The sequence below is a fragment of the Leptinotarsa decemlineata genome, unplaced genomic scaffold (genome assembly GCF_025532065.1).
Source record: "Leptinotarsa decemlineata unplaced genomic scaffold, Ldec_3_MD MMD2_tig00000133_RagTag_RagTag, whole genome shotgun sequence".
Taxonomy (NCBI): Eukaryota; Metazoa; Arthropoda; class Insecta; order Coleoptera; family Chrysomelidae; genus Leptinotarsa; species Leptinotarsa decemlineata.
Window position 1 is genome coordinate 3,291,479 of NW_027412542.1, and position 22,606 is coordinate 3,314,084.

General features: G+C 37.2%; 1 protein-coding gene across 7 annotated transcripts in view; it reads left to right on the forward strand.

The window, feature by feature from the left end:
- Pkcdelta (Protein kinase C delta) overlaps positions 1-22,606 on the forward strand; it is a 143,470-nt gene that overhangs the window by 70,888 nt on the left and 49,976 nt on the right. For 3 of the 7 annotated variants that reach the window (XM_074172584.1, XM_074172585.1, XM_074172587.1), the window contains one exon: positions 11,754-11,855. The exons of 1 other annotated variant lie outside the window; for it this stretch is intronic. In XM_074172584.1, the coding sequence (XP_074028685.1) occupies positions 11,754-11,855 (102 nt within the window). Of the gene's footprint in view, positions 1-566; positions 3,764-11,753; positions 11,856-22,606 lie in introns of those variants that run through there. 3 more of the 7 variants (XM_074172581.1, XM_074172582.1, XM_074172583.1) reach the window with 3 other exon arrangements.

Here is a 22,606-nt window from a genome sequence, read left to right on the forward strand (position 1 = left end):
TTTGTTCGCTTATCGAGTATGAATCATCTATGCAAAAAAAATGTTTACTGTATAAATGTTCTCATTATTGTGTTTGCTATTTGTATCACACTATCATTTCCATATATATTTTTTAAGTGTAATTCTTTTGTATTGGATTGATAATTTTTCATATGTAGTTAAGAAAGGTAACTTTATCTCGAAACAAGTGTTTGCTCACTTATCGAGTAGGTATCATTTATGCAAAAAATTGTATTTGCTGTATACATTTTCTCTCTCTTTTCATTAATGAATGATATCATTATTATTAATATTATATGTTGATATCAGGAATCGGAAAAGAATTTGATTCAGTAAAAATTGCAGATGCGCAAATGAACAATAACATACGTTTATTTCTGGAAAGATAGTTGCCTGAAATAGATTCTTGTACTTTTGAGCCACCCCGTACACTTATTCAACTCTAATATTAGTTGATCACCCTTTAAAGACCAGACATACAGGTGTTTCAGCCTGAACTATTGGGAGGCGCTCACGTCATAAGACGCGGTAAAAATAGGATTGTTTGGCCGAGTTACTGAAAACCTGCCAGTTGAACTTTTAGTGCTTATTGATACCGGTATCCGTCACTACTACCACAAAAAATAACATAAGGTTGTAACTAAGAAGATGTTATGTCGAATTGATCGATATTCGGAGTGTCAAAACACCGCCTTTCTCAATCACCGCGAGTGTTTACAAGTGTCAGCGCTTGATTGAAGGCACCGATCAACAGGTGAATCCCAATAACACGGTGACAGGTACATTAATTATAAAACGATCGATCACGTGTAATTTTTTATTGGCCGATAAAAACGAACGAATATGCCGTACTATTCTGAACTTGGCCTAACGAGTACGCCTTCGCCCAGTGCGTACTCGTCTCTCCTTTTGAGCGGTCCTTACGCGAAACATTCCTCCATAATCGCATCCAATTTCACCCCTTCCTATACGAAACCGATCCCGCGACAGTTCAGGGGAGGATACAAACCGCATCTTTCATCCATCAGTGAGTTAAATTCCCCTTTGAGAAGGGTGAATTCTCCGAAAACAGGGTACCACTCACCAAGTATTTCGGTCCGCCCCATCAAAACAATAAATACAGCTGATATCGACGTGTCAGTGAATAGAAATAGAAAAAAATTTGATAAATACGAGAGGCTCAGACCTGACACTGCAGAGAAACCTGTGACTCCCAAGGAAAAATCACCAAGCCCTAAGAAGGAAATCTCAAGTGCAGAAGAACAAAAAGAAGCCAAGCCGAATCCCACAATACGAAGGGATAGAACAACAGTTCGGTTACAAACAGTTCACAAAGATACCCTAGAAAAACAAATAGGAGCAATTAAAAGCTGGAGGGACAATTTCAAGCCAGACGAACTAGGAGTCGAAGCAAAGCGAAGAAAGAAAACCCAAGGAGAAATTCTGAAGGAGAAGTTCTTGATTCGCAGCAGGAGCAAAGATAACCTGCCGAATCTCACAGAGCCCGAAGTGAATAGGAAAAAGCCCTACAGAAAATCTCCAAGCTTCCACGATATATGCACGGCTATATCGTCTGGGGATTTAGAAAATGATTTGAACCCCGGTCAACCAGTAGAAGTACAACGTAGACAAAGTAGGCAAATTTCAGGAGAAAAGATTCTGAAAGAAATCCGAAGAACATCAACCGAATTATCTGAAGAAGACTTGAATATTTTGAATGAATTACTAACACAAAAAACTGAATTGACACCAATGCCGGAGGACGATATACTTCATGATCCTAGAGGGAGTGTGAAGAGAAAAAAACTGACAAAAAAACACTCTGGAACTATCGAACCTCTATCATTCAGGAGTTCTGATGAGAATAATAACGAAAAATCTCTACCAACAAACCATTCTACTAAGAAGGTACTCAAGCGTACAAAATCGAAGGGAATAAAAGAACCCGATTCCCTGAAAGATGAAGTATATAAAAGTACAATTAGAGATATATCCCAAGTTGAAATTCAACAAACCAAGTTCAAGCCGAAACCAAAGATAACTACATCAGTCGATGATATCAAAAATCCCACCCCAAAACTGAAACCAATAGTTGATGAGGCAGAAGTAGAGGAAACACAGAAAACGAATAAGGAGAAGAAATTTAGATTCAATGTCATAGTTGAGGTAGAAAATGAATCCGAGGATGGCAAAAAACCCTCCCTGAAACAATCAACATCTCTGCCGGGAAAAATTACTTTCTGTGAAGATATGACAGGTGTTGTTCTGGTTGAAAAGCCCAAAACTACAGTTGTTACCAGTATTTTGAAGAAAAGACCCCCTTTGCAAATAGGACATATTTCCACAGAGAAGGAAAACATCATTCAGAATTCGAATATAAAAAGTGTCGTACTGCTCTCAAAACCTAAAACTACTGTTGTGACTAGCATTCTTAAGAAGACATCTCCTGTGCAAATTGGACATATCCCCTCACAAAAGGAAAATATACAAACTGATGTTTCGTCTTCAACTAATTGCCTCGAGGAAAAGGATAAAAGTGAAGTGGAAACGGAACACATTATTACGAATGGCATGAAAAATGAAACACCTAAACTACAATCTTCAATGATGAAACAGAAACCTCTAATGAATAAAATTTTCCCAAAAATAGAAAATAGTTCAGCCCCTGAATTGTCTAAATGTAAGGAAACCTCTGACAACGAACCTATTTTTCCATCATCTCCAGTAACCAGGAAGGCTATTTCAGGAAAGGAGAATAACTCAGCCCCAACTTCAATTAATAGAAAAGAAACTAGTATTTGTTTGGATCATGAAAGTCAAAAGACACCACAGGATTCAAAATCGAACATTACTTCTGAAGGGAGTCGAAGTAATTTGAGAAAAGTTTTCAACGTCAAGAACGAAATACCAAACACTACCTCTAAATCTACACCACTGTTAAACAAATTATTAAAAAAAGAAAATAATTCGGCACCTGAACTATCAGGAATTACGAAATCGGATGATTTTAAATCAACTCCAACATTGTCCTCCGTGTCTAAAGGAACCGAAACAAATTCAGCTCTAACTTCTGTCTACAACAGAGGAGTAGCATCCTTAGATTCATCTACTATTTCTACTAGTGGAAAGAACACTGTCGAAAATAGTATTCAGAAAGTCTCAGATGAAGTGAAGAACAAACCAAAGCTAGACGTCAGTGTAGATCAATCTAACGAGGAACAAAACCTCATCAACACTGATGTTTCGGAACCCCTGTCACCAGAAGAAACTGCCAAAAGAAAATTAATGTCCAAACGATCCTTGGTACAGAAAGCCAACAAGGACGATCCTGACTTGAAAGTTTTTGTCCCTCCAGAGCCCGAACCAGAACCCGAACCAGAACCTGAGAAAAAAGAAGCATTTGTGCCTCTCCAGTCGAATCGACTATCCCAATGGATGCATCCTTGGAAAAAACCTGAACAACTCGATGAGTGCCCGGTGGAAATTTTCGCGCGCCCCAAAGTTATTCGTGGTAGACATTATCCAAGGCCACGCGGCCACCCCGCACAACCACCACCTGAGTCGGAAAGCAGTAGTGAAGAAGATGATGATGAAGATGAAAGTGAGGATGAAAGTGAGGAGAACAGCAGCAGTAGCGAAGAAACCTCGTCCGAAGAGGACGAGTATCAAAGAAGTCTGCAATCCCCGGTCTCCAATAAAATCGGAGCAAGTACGTCTTCAAATGACTCAGGCTTTGGGTCGGGAGTTCCCGGCAAAAATAAGGGTTAGATTATTGAGTTTTAACATGTTTTTCTACTAATGTTATTGTTGCATGAAGGTTTTGTAGACCCTTTTCTGAAGTTCTTTGCTAATAGCTATTGAACAGTGATGTTCACCAATAAGACAATATAAATGTTGTCCCACTGGTGTACATTTCATTAATAATAATAACATGCTATTATCAATAACAAAAATATTTATTTCTATCAATTTCTTCACTCACTTTGTAAGTGTCAACATTCTGAAGGAGAATTTTTGGATTTTCATCAACGAGAAACTGAAATATTATAATATAATCCACATTTATTCATCCTATTTTTTTAATTGTTATTCAGGGTTAGTTCAACTCGAATCTGTATACAGGGCTCTTGTAAATTTAAAAGCTAGAGTGTAGGTTGCATCCTGAAAAAGTTCTGTATTCTCAGATACTATCTAACGATAAAGATAGAGTGAATTTTTTATTATCGTCTAATAGTAGCCAGAAATAGGTAACTTCACTACAATTTAACCTACTTTCCTGTTATTATAGTTTACAAGATCCCGTGCATAGAGTCGAATTTGAATAGCCCTGTGAATAGAATGGCACGAAAAATTTAAAGACTGACGAAAATTATCCATCGCCATAAAATTCAGAAAAAACAATTCATCTCTGCCAGCTTTTCTCCCATGAGAAACTCTCATTTCGATTGGACAAGTTACTATTTTCATACCATAGTCAATATAAAGTTTGCCAAGTAGACGATTCAGACATCATCGTGGGATGAACTGAGGAAATACGACTTGAATAAGCTATAGTATCATTCACTATGTTGACCTCTGAAAGTTTGAGACTGTCGGGGAAAGATACTAGATTCCAAATTGACCATCCGAGCAATTCTGCTAACTTTGTAGACTCGCTTATATTTGGACTATTGATTATAAGACTTACAGATCTTACAACATAGGATTTTTTCCTATGTTATCTTATTGTTGTAGTCGTCCATAGCTGTTGTTACTTTCGTAATTCTTTAGAACTAACTTGAGAGAGTATAAAATGAAAGACAGTGGCAGTACTGACGCTCATTATCATATGAATCTTTGGTTTGGTTATCGAAGATGTAACAAGGGACAGCTGTTAACCACGCATGGTGCAAATATTTGCTCCTGGGAAACAACTGCATTGGAGATAGATAAATCTAAAAATAACAGCGGAATGAAGGGCTATAAGAAATTGGAAAGAAATGAACATCAAACATGACACTTAAATACACTTTGGACACTACATAGTTGATTAGGTATCTCAAGAACACATTTGACAGAAACACCTACACAGACGGGTCAAGGAATATGCGATTGACTATGCTGAACCTGTAAAAATTACATTATAGCTACCCGTCCAGGCGTTAATGAAATGAGCAGGCCAATAATCAGTCAGGCTCAATTTGTTTAACTGAAGAATGAATCTATACCGGGTGACCGGACACTCTGGAATCATAAACAACGAAAAAGTTTCGGAGTGTGCGGGTACCTGATCATCAGCTCAATATGAAGGCTCTGATACAGATGTAGTGATATCGAAATCAAATCAGAAAAGTTGATAAGAAACACAAAGTATACTAGAGAGATATACCTGGGAAGACACGGGAAATTGATTGTGGAGGAACCAGCTGAGAAAAGAATTGGAGAACAACTTCAATAAAGCAGAACAATTATAGAACTACTTACTCAATAGGTCTATATGATGAAGATAGGTACAAAATAGATATATATGATGAAGACCTGAGTTTCAGGAACTGCAATAAAGAAATAGTGACAACTTGTCATGATTCATGCGAACATGAGTCACTGAACCTGGGCAACCAAAATTGAATCCAGAAGACAAAGGATCGATAGTAACTGAAGAAGATTTTTGGAAGGATGCCATGGAAATAGGAAAGAGAAAATGCTGTAAGCCTATGGTCTGCAGTGTTCTGCTATCCGATGATGTCATCGGACAGCAAGCCATGATGGTTAAACCTCTGAAGAAGCTAGCCACTCGCGCTAGCGAAGCGTCAGGAAGACATTCCAAAAAACCAAGGCTTTCAAACTCGAAAAAGAGTGACACTGAAAAATTCTTATCTATTTTGAGTGCTATGAAAATTGACTGCAATTAAATAAACACGTCTGATTTTTGAACTGAAATAGCTGAGTTTGAACTTTTACTCTTCTAAATCAGTATATATCAACGGTTCTGATGTTTGGTCTAAGAATACCGAATTTTTTGAAGCCCAAACAATCAGTTGAATTTTTTCCACAAGGTGCCTAGAAAATTTCTTTTTTCAGTGTTACTCGCTAAGATAATTCACACGAGTTTGGAAAACATTAACATAGTCCAATCAAGATAACTATAGTGTTTGCACAGTCCTACTGTGAATTTCCCTGACTTGCAAGCAAAATGAACCAGCAATCAAACGTTTCGGCTTCAATAATTGATTGTTGATGTTAAATCGTTTTTTATAAATATACCATGAAAAATTATCGAAAGTTCAAAGTGAACTAAAAACAATAACAAAGTGGACAGAATAAATTAAAAAAATGGTAAATAGATCTTATAAGTGAGTATGGAATCGCTGGCGCAAAATGAATCTGTTGAAAACAATTGTCTCACACCAGAACTGAAGTACTGATTCCCGACGCGCTTTTCATTTAATATTATCAAGAGAGCACTAAAATTCAGTAATCTCCTAATAACTCAGTTATCATTTTTATATATTTTGCATTTTTTGTTATCGATATTTTTTAAATAGAGTGTAATGTTGTTTCTTTATCGACAGAGGAGAAAAAATGGTTTGAATACAAGTTAGTTGGTTTCACGAAAGTATGCACCATATGGGAAACTTATTTATTAAGGGTTTTTGGGCAAAAAGTTATTCCTGATAAAAAATTGTGCATCCCCTGAAACTTAATATGCACTAACAAAATAGAGTGAATCACACGTAATATACGAGGAGCCTTCAAATATTTGATTTTGAGACTGAAGTAAAGTAGGTACTCCAGAAAATCAATTTGTTTGTTCCAAAATATCTATTTTATTTTGATGTTTTGTGGTTTGATATTATTGAATATTGAGTTCTCGTAACAATACTGTATAATTTTGAGTACTTTTCGATGTTAACAAAAAATAAAAATAACTTTGCATCAAAAACTTTATTTTACTATTCAAAAAAATGGACCGTGGTTAACACCATAGTTGTCTAATTCATAATATTACAGGCTTTCGAAATAAACCGTTGTATACAGGATGCTGTCTATTTATCGTTTTAGCAATTTTTTTTTCGCAGTCCCCATTTTAAAAAAATGGGTAAAAAACTTCACTTCACTTCACTTAGATGGGCATAACTTCATTATTTTTTAATGTTGAACAACTTTTCCCGAAATTTTCCAACATAAGGATACTTTACTATTGTCTCAAAATGAAATGTTTGACGGCTCCTATTTTACTTATGTTTTACTCTATTTTGTGGGTGCATGTTTAGTTCTAGGGAATGCACAAACTTTTATCAAAAATAACTTTTTGTCGAAAAACCCTTAATAAGTTTTCCATATGGTGCATACTTTGGGGATGACACTGTATAATGTAGAATTTAATTTTTTTCAAATATTGCCATGAAAAATGCAGCAATGACATCCACGATTATTTTTGCCGACACTATTGCTAATGTTAGAATGATAATTCAGAAAAAAATTTAGGCCATTGACATACTTAACTCCAAATCACCTTGTTGGACTGAAGTCAAAGATCGCATCTCTGGTGTTGCTGACCTAAATCATAAATAATTTCAAATTACCCGACTTTCCACTGCTTTCAAGTGCATTCCTGTGAAATGTTTGAGATTCGTTTCACGGATCATTCAACAACGCTGATTATGTGAAGAAAAAGCTGTTGCAGTAACGTCGTCATTAGTGTCATCTATTGATAAAAAAATTGGAAATCTCTTCAATTGCAATATGAATCAAATTATTGGAACACTTGACACATTCAGTCGATAGCCTTGCGACAGTGAGCATCTACTGAAAGTTAGTTTGAACAGAGTTTATGTTTAAAAGTGAATTGAATTGCGATATTGATGAACAATTGATAGAAATTGTTCCTCTTTGAAGTCAAAAGTGCCCTTTCTAATAACAGCTTGTCTGTTAAAAGAAACGCGGTACTCTTGGATAAAAACAGCTAAGATGGACGGTATTATTGATACCCTTGTACTCAATGCTATAAAAGAGAAGAGAGATATGATGCTAGCGATGGTATCTAAGCTACTAGATATATATGATGCACCCCAAGAACTCGTGACTACGCACATATTAATGTGGAAAAAAAGACGAGAACTCGAGCAGCAAAAACCCTGCGAATACCATAATGTATACTCTGATGCAGAGGACGAGATGTATGGCGAAAGCCAACAAAAAACGCCAGGCGAAGACAGAGATTTCTGGGAAATCACAAAAACCCAAGGTGAACGAAATCAATAAGACGAAAGCTTAGGTACGGAGTGAGGTACCGAAAGAATCAGAGACTGAGAATTCTAAGAAACCTTAGAAACTCAAGGTCTCAGACCTCCAAAAGCAAAACCTCTCAGGTACGAACCGAGGTGCCGAACGAAGAAAAGAGAAATCCAGGAGCAATGACCCTGAAAGTGTAGCTACCCAGGTAATCAACGAGATCTCAAAACCTCAAACGATGGAAGAAAACCGTACTCCGGAGGCTATGGAAACTGAAATGCTCATAGGAGAAGCCAAGAAGCATAGGCATCCGGGCCATAAATGATTATTCCACAACCTATTACCATCAGGCAAAAGGATAAGTAGAAAAAGGTCAATGAAATTGCCACACGCGAGAAGGCGAACTTCACAAAGGCGGTCAACACGAATGACGGCATAAAAGTCAAGCCAGCAGGCCCGGATGACTATAGAAAAATTGTCGATATCTTGAACCAAGAGAAGAAGATTCCGCATCATACGTGCACGATGCAAAGCCCATAAGAGTGGTGTTTCGAGGAGTACCTGAATTCCTCGAAACTGAAGAAATCGGAGAGACCTGAAAGCCAAGGACTTCAATATAATGTCGATAGCCAGGCTTAAAAAACGCAATAACAAGCCACTCCCGCTCGTACTGGTTCTCGTTACGAGACAACAGAACCACATCTACGAGGTCAGGGAGTTCTCAAACTTTAGAGTTTAAAGCGAACTGCAAAGACCCTAAACGACAGTGGGATAATGCTACCACTGCCAGAAGTTCGAACATTTGCAAAGGAACTGTAAAGTAGTTTCTGCGTACCTAAAATGTGCCGGTCGCCACCTGACAACTGAATGTAAAAAGCCGAAACAATTCTCAGTGAAATGTTTCAACTGCAGAGGAGACCATCCAGCAAATTACCAATTACCCCAACTTCCTTGGGGTTCCCTCCGTGGAGGTGCACAAGTGAGGGAGCTTTCCTGCAGGGGCAGCCGATTCCTTGCCTTTATTTAAGGCGGAGCTCTTGTCGCCCGCCGCAGGAAGTGCCTTCGCTGTTGGAGGTAGAGTGGGTGAGGAGGAGGGTGCACTTATAGTTGCTGTCACTCCTGCCCCAGCCACCGCCTTTCATTTTTGTGTTTGCTTCATTCATGTGTGTTCCCACGAGCTCCAAATTACCAGAGGTAGGCTGATCACAATGAGGTTTCGCCCAGTTTCCCAAGGGGATCGTTAGTTAACGCATATCACTCTGCGGTCATTCAGCTGTCGGCACGATTCCTTACACCTAAGCATGGGTAGGCTGGTCCACGGTGGCATGTTTTGAGGGGGTTTTAGTTTCCATCTTACTTATTTCTGCCACTGACCAGGAGTCCGGCGACCCCGTCCGTAAGGCCACATTGGCTTCCCGGACAGGGCCTCCAGTCCCCTGGCCGTTCCCTTATCCACCACCTGGGGACGCGCCCGATAGATACCCCAACCCACGGGACATAAAGGTGTTTTTTGAATACGTTATAATGGATTTTCATCAAGTATCAGTCAGTTCTATCACATTATAATTTTTTTGAAAAAATCTGGAGAATCTAGAAAATTGAATAAAACCAACTGAAAAATATTTTTTTTCTGAAATCATATTGTTGATATGCCTATTCCATTCCTCAACATTTATGATGGCTCTTTAGAAAGCGTCGTTTATCTTTCAAACATTAGTTTATTTTAATATTCGTTGAATGTCGACTTTTTGTATGGGGTTTTCTTAGTAAACACAACACTACTTATCTATGATGATATTGAAAAAAAACATGTTATTAGGAAATATGACTGTATTATGAATTCAAATCCGATTATTTAGAAAACGCTGATTTGTTTACAGTGAATTCAATGATGAATGAGAAATTTGAATGGTTAGTTACATAACATGTGAATCATTGAAAGAATATTTAGGAAACGGCGACTTATTGAATAAAAGTAAAATTATTTTCCTAGAGAATTTCATAATAAAAGATAATAACATAATCTATCATACTATCGACGATTGTTCCGGAGATACAGAGAATTTTTTTTGAAGAAGAATAAAATCTGGAGTTGAACGCCAAATGAACTCTGAAGTAACGTTTCGTCTGCTAGTATGGCAGACACCTTCAGTGGTTTTTGCGTTTAGGTACTGCGAGAGAGAAATATGTAGAAGATACCAAAATTTATGGTTATATTATTATATTAAATTTCCTTTATGCTTATGACGTGACTCTCACATGTAGGGGATCAAATTCTCATCTCGCCGTTTCTCGTTTCTCTTTCCTGCTTTTATTCCTTTTCTCTCTTTCGTTTTTCTTCAAGTTTGACTGCTAAATGATTGTATTAATATGAGTTAGCTGTTGCTAGTTGGATGAAAGAGCAATATCTGCCTTGATTTATCATGTGCAGATGTTGAATTCTGATATTTTCAAGGTTAGGTTAGTATCACTTATACTAACCTTTCAATAAAACCATTTATCATTATCATTATCAATCTTATGTCAAGCTGACGCAGAACAATCAAATCCTGGATATGTGTAGTACAAACTAAATAAAAAATGTATTATTCAAGTATTTGTTTTGGAATGATTTTTTCTCAGACTTCATATCTGAAAGTAACTTTTATGCATCATAATCTACATAGTTTTGTGGATAGTTTATTTCGAATTGCTCATATTCTTTTTCTTGGACTTTTTCACTAGTTTTTATAGGTACAAAGATGGTGAGGTAAAAACTAAAAACTTATATCTCTTATATATTTCAGTTCAAATATTATTCTGCAGTTTGTCAAATGTTGGAAGAGCTGAATTCCCGCCCACTAGATGTGCGTTCGTTAGAAGACTATGAGAGAGAGAGAGAAAATTCTCAAGTCACTTCCTAGATTTGACAAGCTGTACTTAATTTGAAGTTTCCTAAAAATTAACTTGAATAAAATGAAATTTTATCCGTTCCATCCATATCGACCTATTTTCTATGATTTCCACGGCAACCACATATGTTTCCATTACATTATTTCTAATGTTATGTAGTTTTTGAAGTTGCCCTACATGGCAACTGAAATCCAAGCATCGTATCTCTCGGACATCAATATAAGTTGAATTCATGATAAATTCGCTACATGATGATATGCACCAACTATGTGAGTAATTGAAATACTCTGAGATCAAACCGAAACAACGAAAATTCATACAAGATATGTTTATTGAAAGATGGGAAGTTGAGCTTCATGATTCAATGTATGTATATTTACAATGTTGTGTGTTTATGATTTATGTGACTTCAATGACTACCGTAAATCAATTTGTATTCAGGAATAATAAATAAACTATTTCACAGGATCAAATAACTGACCTAAATCAGTTTTCTGAATCGATATTTGATTCCTTCCTTTGATAATAGAGTATTGCCCCAAAAATATTTCACATTTTCAATGAATCGAAGATCAGATATTTTGTGTGCTGGCAAAGTTCATTCAACATTACCCTGCATTTTAATTGATATTTTTCTTCCTTATCAGACTGCGATGTAAATATTCATAAGAAATGTGAGAAACTAACTGCCAACCTATGTGGAGTGAATCAAAAACTTGTTGTGGAGGCCATCGAATCGGTTAGGAAAGGTGAGTTTCTTTCAACTTTTCACAAAAATGCAAAATATGAACGGTTTTTTCGCGTTTTTTACTGATTTTCAAGGTTTACCTGGCTGATCAAGTCTAAAACACTGATTTCTCGACTGATTACATACAGGGCGACAACTTGAACTTCCCCTGTAAGTCAGAAACGGACATGTAATCGAAAATTGCGAAGAACACTTCAATTTTTATTTCTGGGGGAACTAATTCTGATATGAAAATCATAACCGAAACTTCACCTTCCTGCGGTAAGAAACTATCTCCAAAATTTTTTTCAATGGCATGGGGGGTCGAGTTATACATCATGTGAAGGGTCCCTCTATTACCTCTGTATTTTTTTGGAAATTGGTTCATTCGTTATTGTGAAATTAAACGTTGAGACGTTTTATTTAAGAAAAACAGAAAATTTGCTGTCGTTCATTTTAATGAGGAAATCAAGAACAAATAATATCAGTGGAAACAAAATCAACGGATAAATTGTTCTATATGACATCCACCAAGTTCCATACAATAATACAGTCTACTCTTGAAAGCGTTCCGTACATTATTCGAGATGTCCGGAATCAGCAATCGGCATTTCCGAACAATTTTCTGTCGCGGGCCTTCTAGATTTGTAGGCTTGGTAAAGTACACTTTCGACTTCAGGTGTCACTACAGAAAGAAGTCCATCGGTGTGAGATCAGGTGATCTAGCTGGCCACTCCACTGGACTCACCCGAACATCAAATGTGGGGTGCACCATTCTGCTGGAATGTTATTTCATTTTCTACTGAATTGTCATTATTATCTGAAATTTGTGTAATCATATGATCTTCACAGTCTTGTAATAGATTTAAGTATGTGCCTCCATTGAGATTACCTTTAATGAAGACTGTTCCAACAATATGATTACCAAGAATGCCGGCTCAGACATTCAATTTTTGTGGAGTTTGTGAATGTGTTTCCATCACCAAATAAAGATCCACATCGTTCCAGTAACGACAATTATGTCTGTTCACTTCACCATTCAACATGAAAGAACTTTCGTCTGAAAAATATGTATTGCATGGTAGGTTTGGTTCATTGGTCAATTTCTCGCTGAACATCTCACAAAACTTAAGTTGACGATCAGGATCATCTTCGTTTAATTCCTGAACTAGCCTTATTTCGAAAGGATGGAATTTGTAGGCTTTCAAAATACCAAAAACACTAGTAGCTGATATACCAGATAGCTACTTGTCTGATAGATTATTGATTATCCATTTGTACATGTCCTAAAACTGCAACTTCAACTCCGTCATTTCTGACAGGACGGTATACTTCAGGTTCTCTGTTGTGAACTGCTCAACGTATTGATGGCTTATGTTGCAGCAGGTTTAGCACATTTTTCAATTCGATAATAGGTTGCAACAGTTTCTATTTTTTCTTCAGTAGAATAAACCATGTTGGAACACAGTGAACAAGGATGACTAAATAATAATTCGTGAAGAAGTGACAGTGGCCAACTATCTACTTTTTGTTCTGCGACAACTAGATTTAACAAAAACTACCAGTGCAGAAAAGACAGTGTTGAATAAATTCTACAATGCCGAGTTCTGACTTCGGACATCTTCAATAATGTAAGGATCGCTTTCGAAAGTGTATTATATTTTATGGAACTAGATGGAGGTCATTTTCAACACTTTATCCATTGATTGGGTTGCCATTGATATTACTTTCGTTGATTTCCTCAGTAAAATGAGCGACAGCCAATTTTCTATCCTTTCTTATGTAAAACTTTCAACATTCAATTTCTGAATAACAAATTAACCAATTTCTAAAAAAAATATAGAAGTAATAGAGGGACAAAAGACCTTTTAAATGATATATCACTATAGTGACCAGACGTCCCGTTTTGAACGGGACTGTCCCTTTATTCGACCATCTGTCCCGTTGTCCCCAAATAATGATCTGCGACGTAAAATAGCCCCGTTCTCTAAAATCATCTTCAAGAAAACCGTTGATAGGTATCGGCTGTGGAGCCCATATAATTCACAATGCTATAAAATCTGCTGCAGACGGCCTACCTTTAAATTACGAAAGCATTATTGCAAAAATATATTAATTTTTTTATATTTATTAAATAATTATTTTTTGAGCATTGAGAAATGTCCCAAATCAATAAAAAAACTTTTTTGATTTGAAGAACCTACATTCGAATTATGGCTTTGTTTTTTACACGCTCAGTCAGTAAGTTTTCGACAAGCTGTTTTGAAGGTTGAAGGTCAAACTCATTCAGAATTTGATTCTGAAAGAAACCAATCAGTTTCTTCCATTTACTGTTCGTAATTTAATCATAAAACTGAAAGATGCTATGTATGAAGATTTTGTGGAAATAAAAGCTACAGAATTTCATAAAACAAGTCGCGAACATTTGGAAGAATGGACTAACTTTCTTACTATAGAAATGAAGCTATTTTATTGTGCATATTTAAGAAAAGTACCTGCGTGGGAATATCTACAAAGCATTGGATGTATTGATTGAAAAGGGATATATTGACAGTACTAAAGATTTTGTAAATCCTTAGACTTTTATCCCAAGAACGTTAGATGCCCCTTCAGAACATATAAATAACAGTGAGGCATCCATCTCTATGAGGAAAACTATCCAGAATAAAAATTTAGAAACTTCAGGTTGAACCTCTTTTAAATGAAACAGTGAATTATCACGTGATATTTCGGAAATACTTTATTTCTCATATCCTTCATACAAGGTTGATCGTACGTTTTTCAAACAAGCCTGAAGAAGCAGTTATATAGTGAAACACGTGTTGAGGTTCAGTAAACTGTTTAGTGAAAATCTCAAAATGAGGTGTGTCAAAAGGGTTCTCTACGAATTTTCTTCAATTTTCGGCAAATTCTATCACATATTGTTCAACTATTAGATTGTTTCAAAAGTTTTGTCCATTTTTGGGTCTACTTCAAACTGTAATATATCAGTAAATACTAATTCAATTTATTCGAAGTAAACGCGATTCGATTAATTCCGTCAGCATTAAAATCAGCTGCTCGTAATTCCATTGAGTCGACAAAGGCCGTTTTTACCTGATCCTGATTGGCCAAAGTCTACCGGTGGGAAAATTATCGAAGTGCTTGAAAAGATTGTAGTCGGTTAGAAAGATGTCCGGGAAGTATGTTGGGTAAGGTAGAACTTCGACGCTAAATTCGTTTACTTTTCGGTTGATTAGAACGTGCGGAGGAGCGTTCTCGTGAGGTTGGATCGGACCAGTGCCGGCTGCTGCTGTAGGTTGACCATTTCGGGGCTCATCTTCGAAGCTAAAATCTCCGGAAAAAATTTCGCAAACCAACGTTGAATAGTGCGTTCATTAACTCTATCATCGCCAGATGCCTGATCAATTTTTCGGATTGTTTCGACAGCGCTTTGGTTCAATTTTGTTCGATTTGAATGTAGAGGATTTTGATGGTTTTCATTGAATGTCTTCTACAGAACAAAAAATCCTCTGTCGGGGTGCGGAAGTCATACATAAAGTTATTCTTCTCATTGGACAACTATCTGAACTTGCAGAAGCGTTATAAGCAAATTTGGCTATTGTGAATTTGTGAATTAAAAAAAAATACTCATTTATTTATAAACTTCTATTTTGTCTCCTTTTCTCCTTTTCCATTCCTCGAAGCAATTCTGATATGCACCTTTTGATATGTTCTTGAGCTTTGTTAGCGATTCGGTTTTTATATCTTCAATCATAGCAAAACGCCATCGTTCCATGGGTCTTTTCAAACTTGAGAACGAAAAAAGTCGCAGAGGACCAAATCTGGTGAATACGGTGGCTGAGGCATGATTACGGTGTTACGAACTTACAATGACGAGTGAGCAGGTGCATTATCGTGATGCAAAAGCCATAAATGGTTTTTCCACAATAACGGACGTGTTCTTCGTATTGCTTCTTGCAGGCGACGCATAGCTTCATGATAATACTCCTTATTGCCATACGACCATGTGGCAAGAACTTCTGATGCACTACACCTCGGTAATAAAAAAAAAACAATGAGCAAAACCTTGACATTTGGTAGAACTTGAATTGCGAAGCAACTCCAAGAGAAAAAGACAACCATCATCTTCTGAAGTTTTAAAAGTTATCAAAGAGTGATATACAAATATAGACGATAGTAGTAGGTACTGAATAAATGAATTCATATCTTCAATGAGACTTTGATTTACTATTTTTCACCCTATAATTCAATCAGAATACTCATATCCAGCAATTAAAAGCATGCAATATTTTTATCCAGGTTTTGGGACAAAATACCCCACTGTGCGTCTTAGGATTTACATCAAAGTTTCTAAACTTTCTGATCTTTCATATAACTCATAAAGTTTGTGTTGAACTCTGTTTCATGTCACCATTTCGCTTCAGTTCCACAGTAATCTTAACGTTGAATTTATTTTAATTACCAAAGGCACTAATTCTCCATTCAGTGATTTATTGAGAGAAACGTATAATTAGATTATTTTCATCTGAATTTCCTCTAAAATATTTCATTCTAAAAATAAGGAATTCAGAAACAAAATTACAGAACTGAATTTAACCAATACGTTCATTAGAAAAAGGTAGGTTTGAGATCCATCATTACCAGTCTTTACAAAATTGGGACTATAATTATGAAGGCTCAATATTGAAGGTACTTTTGCCAAATAATAAAATCTGATGTTTGTAGAAAAACCATAGAAATAGGCATATACAGGGTGTCCCTGGACTTCCTCTTTTCCTCTCGGGAATGTATAGATGGGGTCAAAATATCACCAGTACTTCATATAACTTTTTTTCCTAAAATCCTTCGTTACCAAGTAACGGGCCCTCGAAGTTACAAAATGAAAAATGTTTTTCTTTGATAACTTTTCAAGTGAATATTCAAAATCATCCAAATTTTGGTAATTGACTAAACAAATGAATTCCTTCGATGAGCTTTCATGCAGGAGGCAGTTGTTTTGCTACAAAGTCAGGAACGGACTACCCCCGATGGTCCACACCCCAAAACTTTGAAATGACAGATATTTTTCAATATTTTTCAACAAATTAAGGTTACTTGGACAATTTTATGAATAAAAGTACTCGTGTGGAAAGTTGATCGGAGCAACGAGTCTTGATAAAAATGTAGTTTCACTCGACGACATCAAACCCGCTCGTCCACCATTATTTGAAATGAATAATTATCAAAGCAGAAATAATAATGATAACGTTAATTCAACAACATTTATCCTGAGATGTCTACCATTATTCGAAAATATTAGTTTTTAAGGAAAATGGAAATGATAGGTAAAATGTTCATAACGAATTTTTATAATGCAAACACGTTTAACTAACGAAACTCAAGAGCCTCAAGAGCAAACAGAAATGAAAAATCCGCTACAGAAACTGCTCGATATGACCACCTTCTCTCTCTATACATTTTCTTAGTCTGCGAAGACACCCTCTCTGTACTTGAAATAGCATTGCAGGGTCGTTTCGTATGGCTTCACAATGTAATGTTATTCTATTCAACAATGCATCTCTTGTGTGAATAGGTGTAGCGTAAACAAGGCTTTTTAGATGCCCCCACAGAAAGAAATCCAATGGATTTAAATCCGGAGACCGCGATGGCCATGAATATGGCCCACCTCTACCAATCCATCTATTGTGGAAAATATGGTTCAGATGGTCACGCACAATCAAACTAAAATGAGGAGGAGCGCCATCATGCATAAACCACATATCTCTTCGGGTTTGCAATGGAACATGTTCTAAAAGTCCATTCAAATCGTTCTGAATGAACTCCAAATAACGTTCTCCATTCAATCGGTCCTGTAGAACGAATGGTCCTATGAGATTCAACATTCACGTTGAATTTCCGTTGGTGTTTGGTTTGCAATATCCCATGGGGATTTTCTTCGGCCCATATATGGAGATTATGAGAGTTGATAACTCCATCTCTACTGAAACCTGCTTCATCAGTGAATAAAACTCGATTAATAAAAGTCATATCCTCGTATTCCCGAGAGGAAAAGAGGAAGTCCAGGGACACCCTGTGTATTGAAAACATTGGGTGTTATTGTAATGTCATTGCTATGTCTCTTTTATAAATAGTCTTTCATTGATACACTGACCGTTCCTCGATGAAAATGAATAACTTTATTCATGATAATAAAAACCCTTTCACAGTTATAACTTTACCAATACTGTTGAAGACAGTACACTTGACTCGTCATTCCATTTGGGTTCCAGGAAGCTATGGAAGCACATCTTCACCGGCAGCAGGAGGTTGCTTATCTTAATGAGGATCTAGAAGTGATTTCGAATAGGGGTAAAAGTAACCAGGTTCAATTGAATGCCACAAAAACCAGGCATCGGTTTTCTCCAAGAAGATAAATGTCTCCGAACCGGAATCATGCCGATGGAGCTGCAAAGGCAGCTTCTCAAAAGTTTGGAATACTGTTCCGAACCAGAAAATTGTACACACTTCAGCAACTTTTCATGCTTTATAAAGCTCAGATCAAACCTTCTTTGGAGTATTGTTCTCAAGTATGGAGCTCTTCCCCCAAACATACCCAGAAGTTGCTGGATCCCATCCAGAAAAGAGCCATCCGCCTGATTGGAGATGCGAACATCACGTGCAACCTTGATAGCCTGGAACATTGAAGAAAGGTTGAAGAATTGTCTCTCTTTCACTTTCACTGGAGGTTTTCAAGTGACTTGGCACGTTTGATTCCTCCGAGAGCGGACATATCAGAAATACGCGACGGACTGTGGCGGCTCATCGTTTTGAGGTTCAACTCAGTAGCCCTCGAACTTCACTGTATGATAACTCTTTCAGTTGGAGAATTGCGTTTATGTGGAATGAACTTCCTGAGAACATTTTCCAAATGGATTCAATCTCCAGCGATTCAAATTCAATGTAAATTGCTTGCCCCGAGCAAGCGAAGTGAGCCAAAAATGACAGCCTTCTGCATCTGTCCGACTAAAATTTCTACCTCAGTGTGGCAAGACGGTATGTGAGATACCAGAGTCGAGAGAGCATCATTCCACCAAGGACTCCAATAAGTACAACCATCTTGACAGAATGGTCTGGACAGAGAGATATATTATCCGTTTTTCCTTATTTTTTCGGACAATATTCGTCTCCCCAGGAGCTGAAAACTCCACGACAAATATCGTCTCGCTCTGGTGGTCGGGAATAACTACATCAGGCTTGTATGATCCTGAGGGTGGGGAATTATAAGTTACGAAAAATTGGCCACTTTTCGTTCCCCATAACGAATTCAATATCTCCCGGAGAATAGGACAACACCGATGTCTCGTCAATACTATAAGAGTACCATAGGTGGCAATAAAGCACTCTTAGGGCCGTGTTTTGTCGATGGATATAGGTCGAGACCGCTGGACATGCTGTCAGCAAGTGCATTAGGGTCTCAGGCGCCTCGCGGCAGGCCCTGCACCTTGTATCAGAAACCTCTATACCCATCACGTAACTGTGGTAGCCTGAGGTGTTGAAGACACCTGGCAGGCCAGTTTTCGACTTCAGCCCTCTCGACCTGAGGGAAGCGAATGTCAGCCGCTTTGATAAGCCAAGGTTTTCAATGTTGAAATAGACCCCATGTGATCACCTCGTTCAGTGCCGAAAACTAAACCGAGTTCACCAGCTGCTTATTGCTATTATTATTATTATATCTACAACAATAACGGTCCATTACTTTGAATGCATTCGGTATACTTAAAACCAGTGGATGCTTTTCTTGGAATGACTTATGCATGTGCCAACATAACATGTGCAAAACAGAACACCATTAAAATCTTAAATATTTCGAAATGTTCTGCTGCCAATATTGATTTGTGCATTTTGAGCGGTAGATTTCATGACTAGTTTATTTATATTTCAATGACGTTGTCATATTTGTGATACCTTTTTTTGGCTGATATTTTGGCATTTATTTAGTAATTGTAACTCATATATTTGCAAAGCCGCGTTGTGTTAGAGCCACTGACGTGACGAAAATAACTATCCCACAACCCACCTATTCATTTGGGACAATTTTTTAGGAAGATTGTCAGATTTCTTTTTTGGCACTCTTAAAGTTTATATTTTTAGCGTAGAATATCACGGTGATATGCGAATAGATAACAACCATTTATTTATAGTTTAGGCATAGCTTCCTCGTTGCATGTACTGACGATGATATACAACTCCGTTTCAATGATAGTCGAAGCAATTTGTACAGAGTGGAAAAAATTTTAACAGTTTCAAAGGGAAACTCTCGTTTCCCTGTTTTCAAACTAGAAAGATTAAAACTGATGGCTGTGTCTGTAGGTCAGAGTTTGTGACAAACCTGATGGTCATAACCGCATATCGATATCTATCATCGTTTCGAAAATGTGCATTTTCGAAAAGTTGCTGTAAATTTTTCCCCATCAAACATTTTTTGTTTCTATGAAAAAATTTCCGAAACACTCTTTTGAATGTAAGTCAATGGTGTAACAATGTGATATCAAATGTGATATCAATATTTATTGATGGATTTTTTGAGATACCCTGTATATTCCTGTATATTTCGATAGAGCCTAAAATTACCTTTCCAAAATATAGCACCCTTGATATTTTGCTAGAGTTATCTTTGATTTTTTTAAGGATGAAACACAAGCACTACAGGAAAATCCCTAAAGACGCTCTTATAGCGGCGCCTGTGCGAAAGTAGTGATTCACAGTGGATTTGAATCGCTGAAGATTAAATTCATTTGAAAAAACGTTCTCAGGAAGTTCATTCTGCATAAACGCAGTTCTCCAAATGAAAGAGTTCTTAAACAGGGAAGTTCGAGGTGTACTGAGTTGAATCTCAAAACGATGAGCAGCCACAGTCCGTCATGTATTCTGATAAGTACTGCTCTTGGTGGAATCAAATGTGCCAAGTCACTTGAACACCTCCCGTGAAAGTATCTATAAAAGAGAGACAAATCTCTAACCTTTCTTTGATGTTCCAGACTATCAAGTGTTGTTCATATCTTCAATCAAGCGGATGGCTCTTTTCTGGAGAGAATCCAGTAGTTTCAGGGTATGTTAGAGAGCAGAGCTTCATACATGAGAACAATACTCCAAAGAGGTCTGATCTGAGCTTCATAAAGCGTCAAAAGTTGCTGAGGTGTGTACAGTTTTCTAGTTCGGAACAGTGTACCAAGCTTTTGAGAAGCAGCCTTCGCAATTCCAGCGACATGATTGTGCCAAGACATATTGGTGTCCATCTCAACCCTTCTAACAAATTTATCGAAGCACAGAGCGGAATTGTCTGTTCTGACATTATTATATCCGTTTCGGAGACATTTATCTTTTGGGTTTTGGTAGCATTGAATTGAAGCTGATTACTTTCTTTCCAATTCAAAATCTCCTCTAGATTCTCATTAAGATGTTCAACCTCCTGCTGCTGGTGAAGATGTGCATCCGCAGACGATGTCCGGGTGTGCATTCGCAGACGATGTCCTGGAATCCAAATGGAATGACGAGACAAGTGTGCTGTCGTCAGCAAAACATTATATTGGATTTTTGGATTTTTCAAATAAATTGTTAATATACAATAAAAAAAAGTTGTAGACAATATGAATCCCTGGGGAAAACCAGCGTTGATGGTGAAAGTTTTCGAGAGATATCCATCGACGGCAATTTGCAGGGAAGGTTTTTTCAGGAAGCTGAAGAGCCTTACACAAAAATGATCCGACAAGCCATAACATCGAAGTTTGGCCAGCAAACCCTCATGCAACACACGGTCAAAAGCCTTGGAGATATCAAGCGCAACAGCTCTTGACAGAGCTTTCATGTTTTTTTTTATGTAGACTTTGAAATGCACATTTTGATCAAGTAGGCTTTGAACAACGCGACGCGGCGATAAAACAGAAAGAAATCGTTCAGTAGTAGCTGTCAAATGTTGAGAAAGCTCTTCACAGCAGTGATCATAACGCATAGTTTCAATAAAACTCATAACAATTTTATCTATATTCTATACTAATAAATGAAACTTCAACAACAACAATAATAATAACGATAAAGAACGAACAATGGAATATTATTTTCAGAGAAAATATTCCGAATGTCTAACTGCTTCTTCTACACACTGGCGATACTTTTTCTGAAGGTTTTTGCCGAATTATTTAGTTCGATAAGAGATTGAGAAGCAAAATTCTGTATCACTGCCGCTTCCAATTCGCATTAAGAATTGGTTGCCAATCTCAAATTTAGATCTTCCAACCTTCCCAGAGGTAAAACTCTATAGGCGTTAGGTCCGGTGACCTGGCCGGCCAACGGTTGGGTTCTTGGTTGGCTATCCAATTATTACCAAAATTTGCAGTCAAAAAATTGGTGACAATTGCAGTGTTGTGAGGCGAAGCCCCATCTTTTTGAAAATATATTTTTCTGAGCTCCTTAAAATACCTCTGAGATGTGAGAGTGCCATTATAAATGAACGGGCTGATAATCCTATCCCTGAAAACACCTGCCCACATACCAAATCCAAATCTTCCTTGACTTCTCTGCTCCACGATAGAATGAGGATTTTGTTGGGATCAAGTATACAAATTGTAGCGGTTGAAAATACGAACACTGCTCACATGAGCTTCGACTGCTAAATATAATTTAACATAAAATCACGCACTTGGTTACAATTTTTCAGGAACATCTGGCAAAAAGCCATGCAGAGGTCAAAATCTTCTGGTGTGACTTGATGAACACTTCTAGTCCTGTATGGCC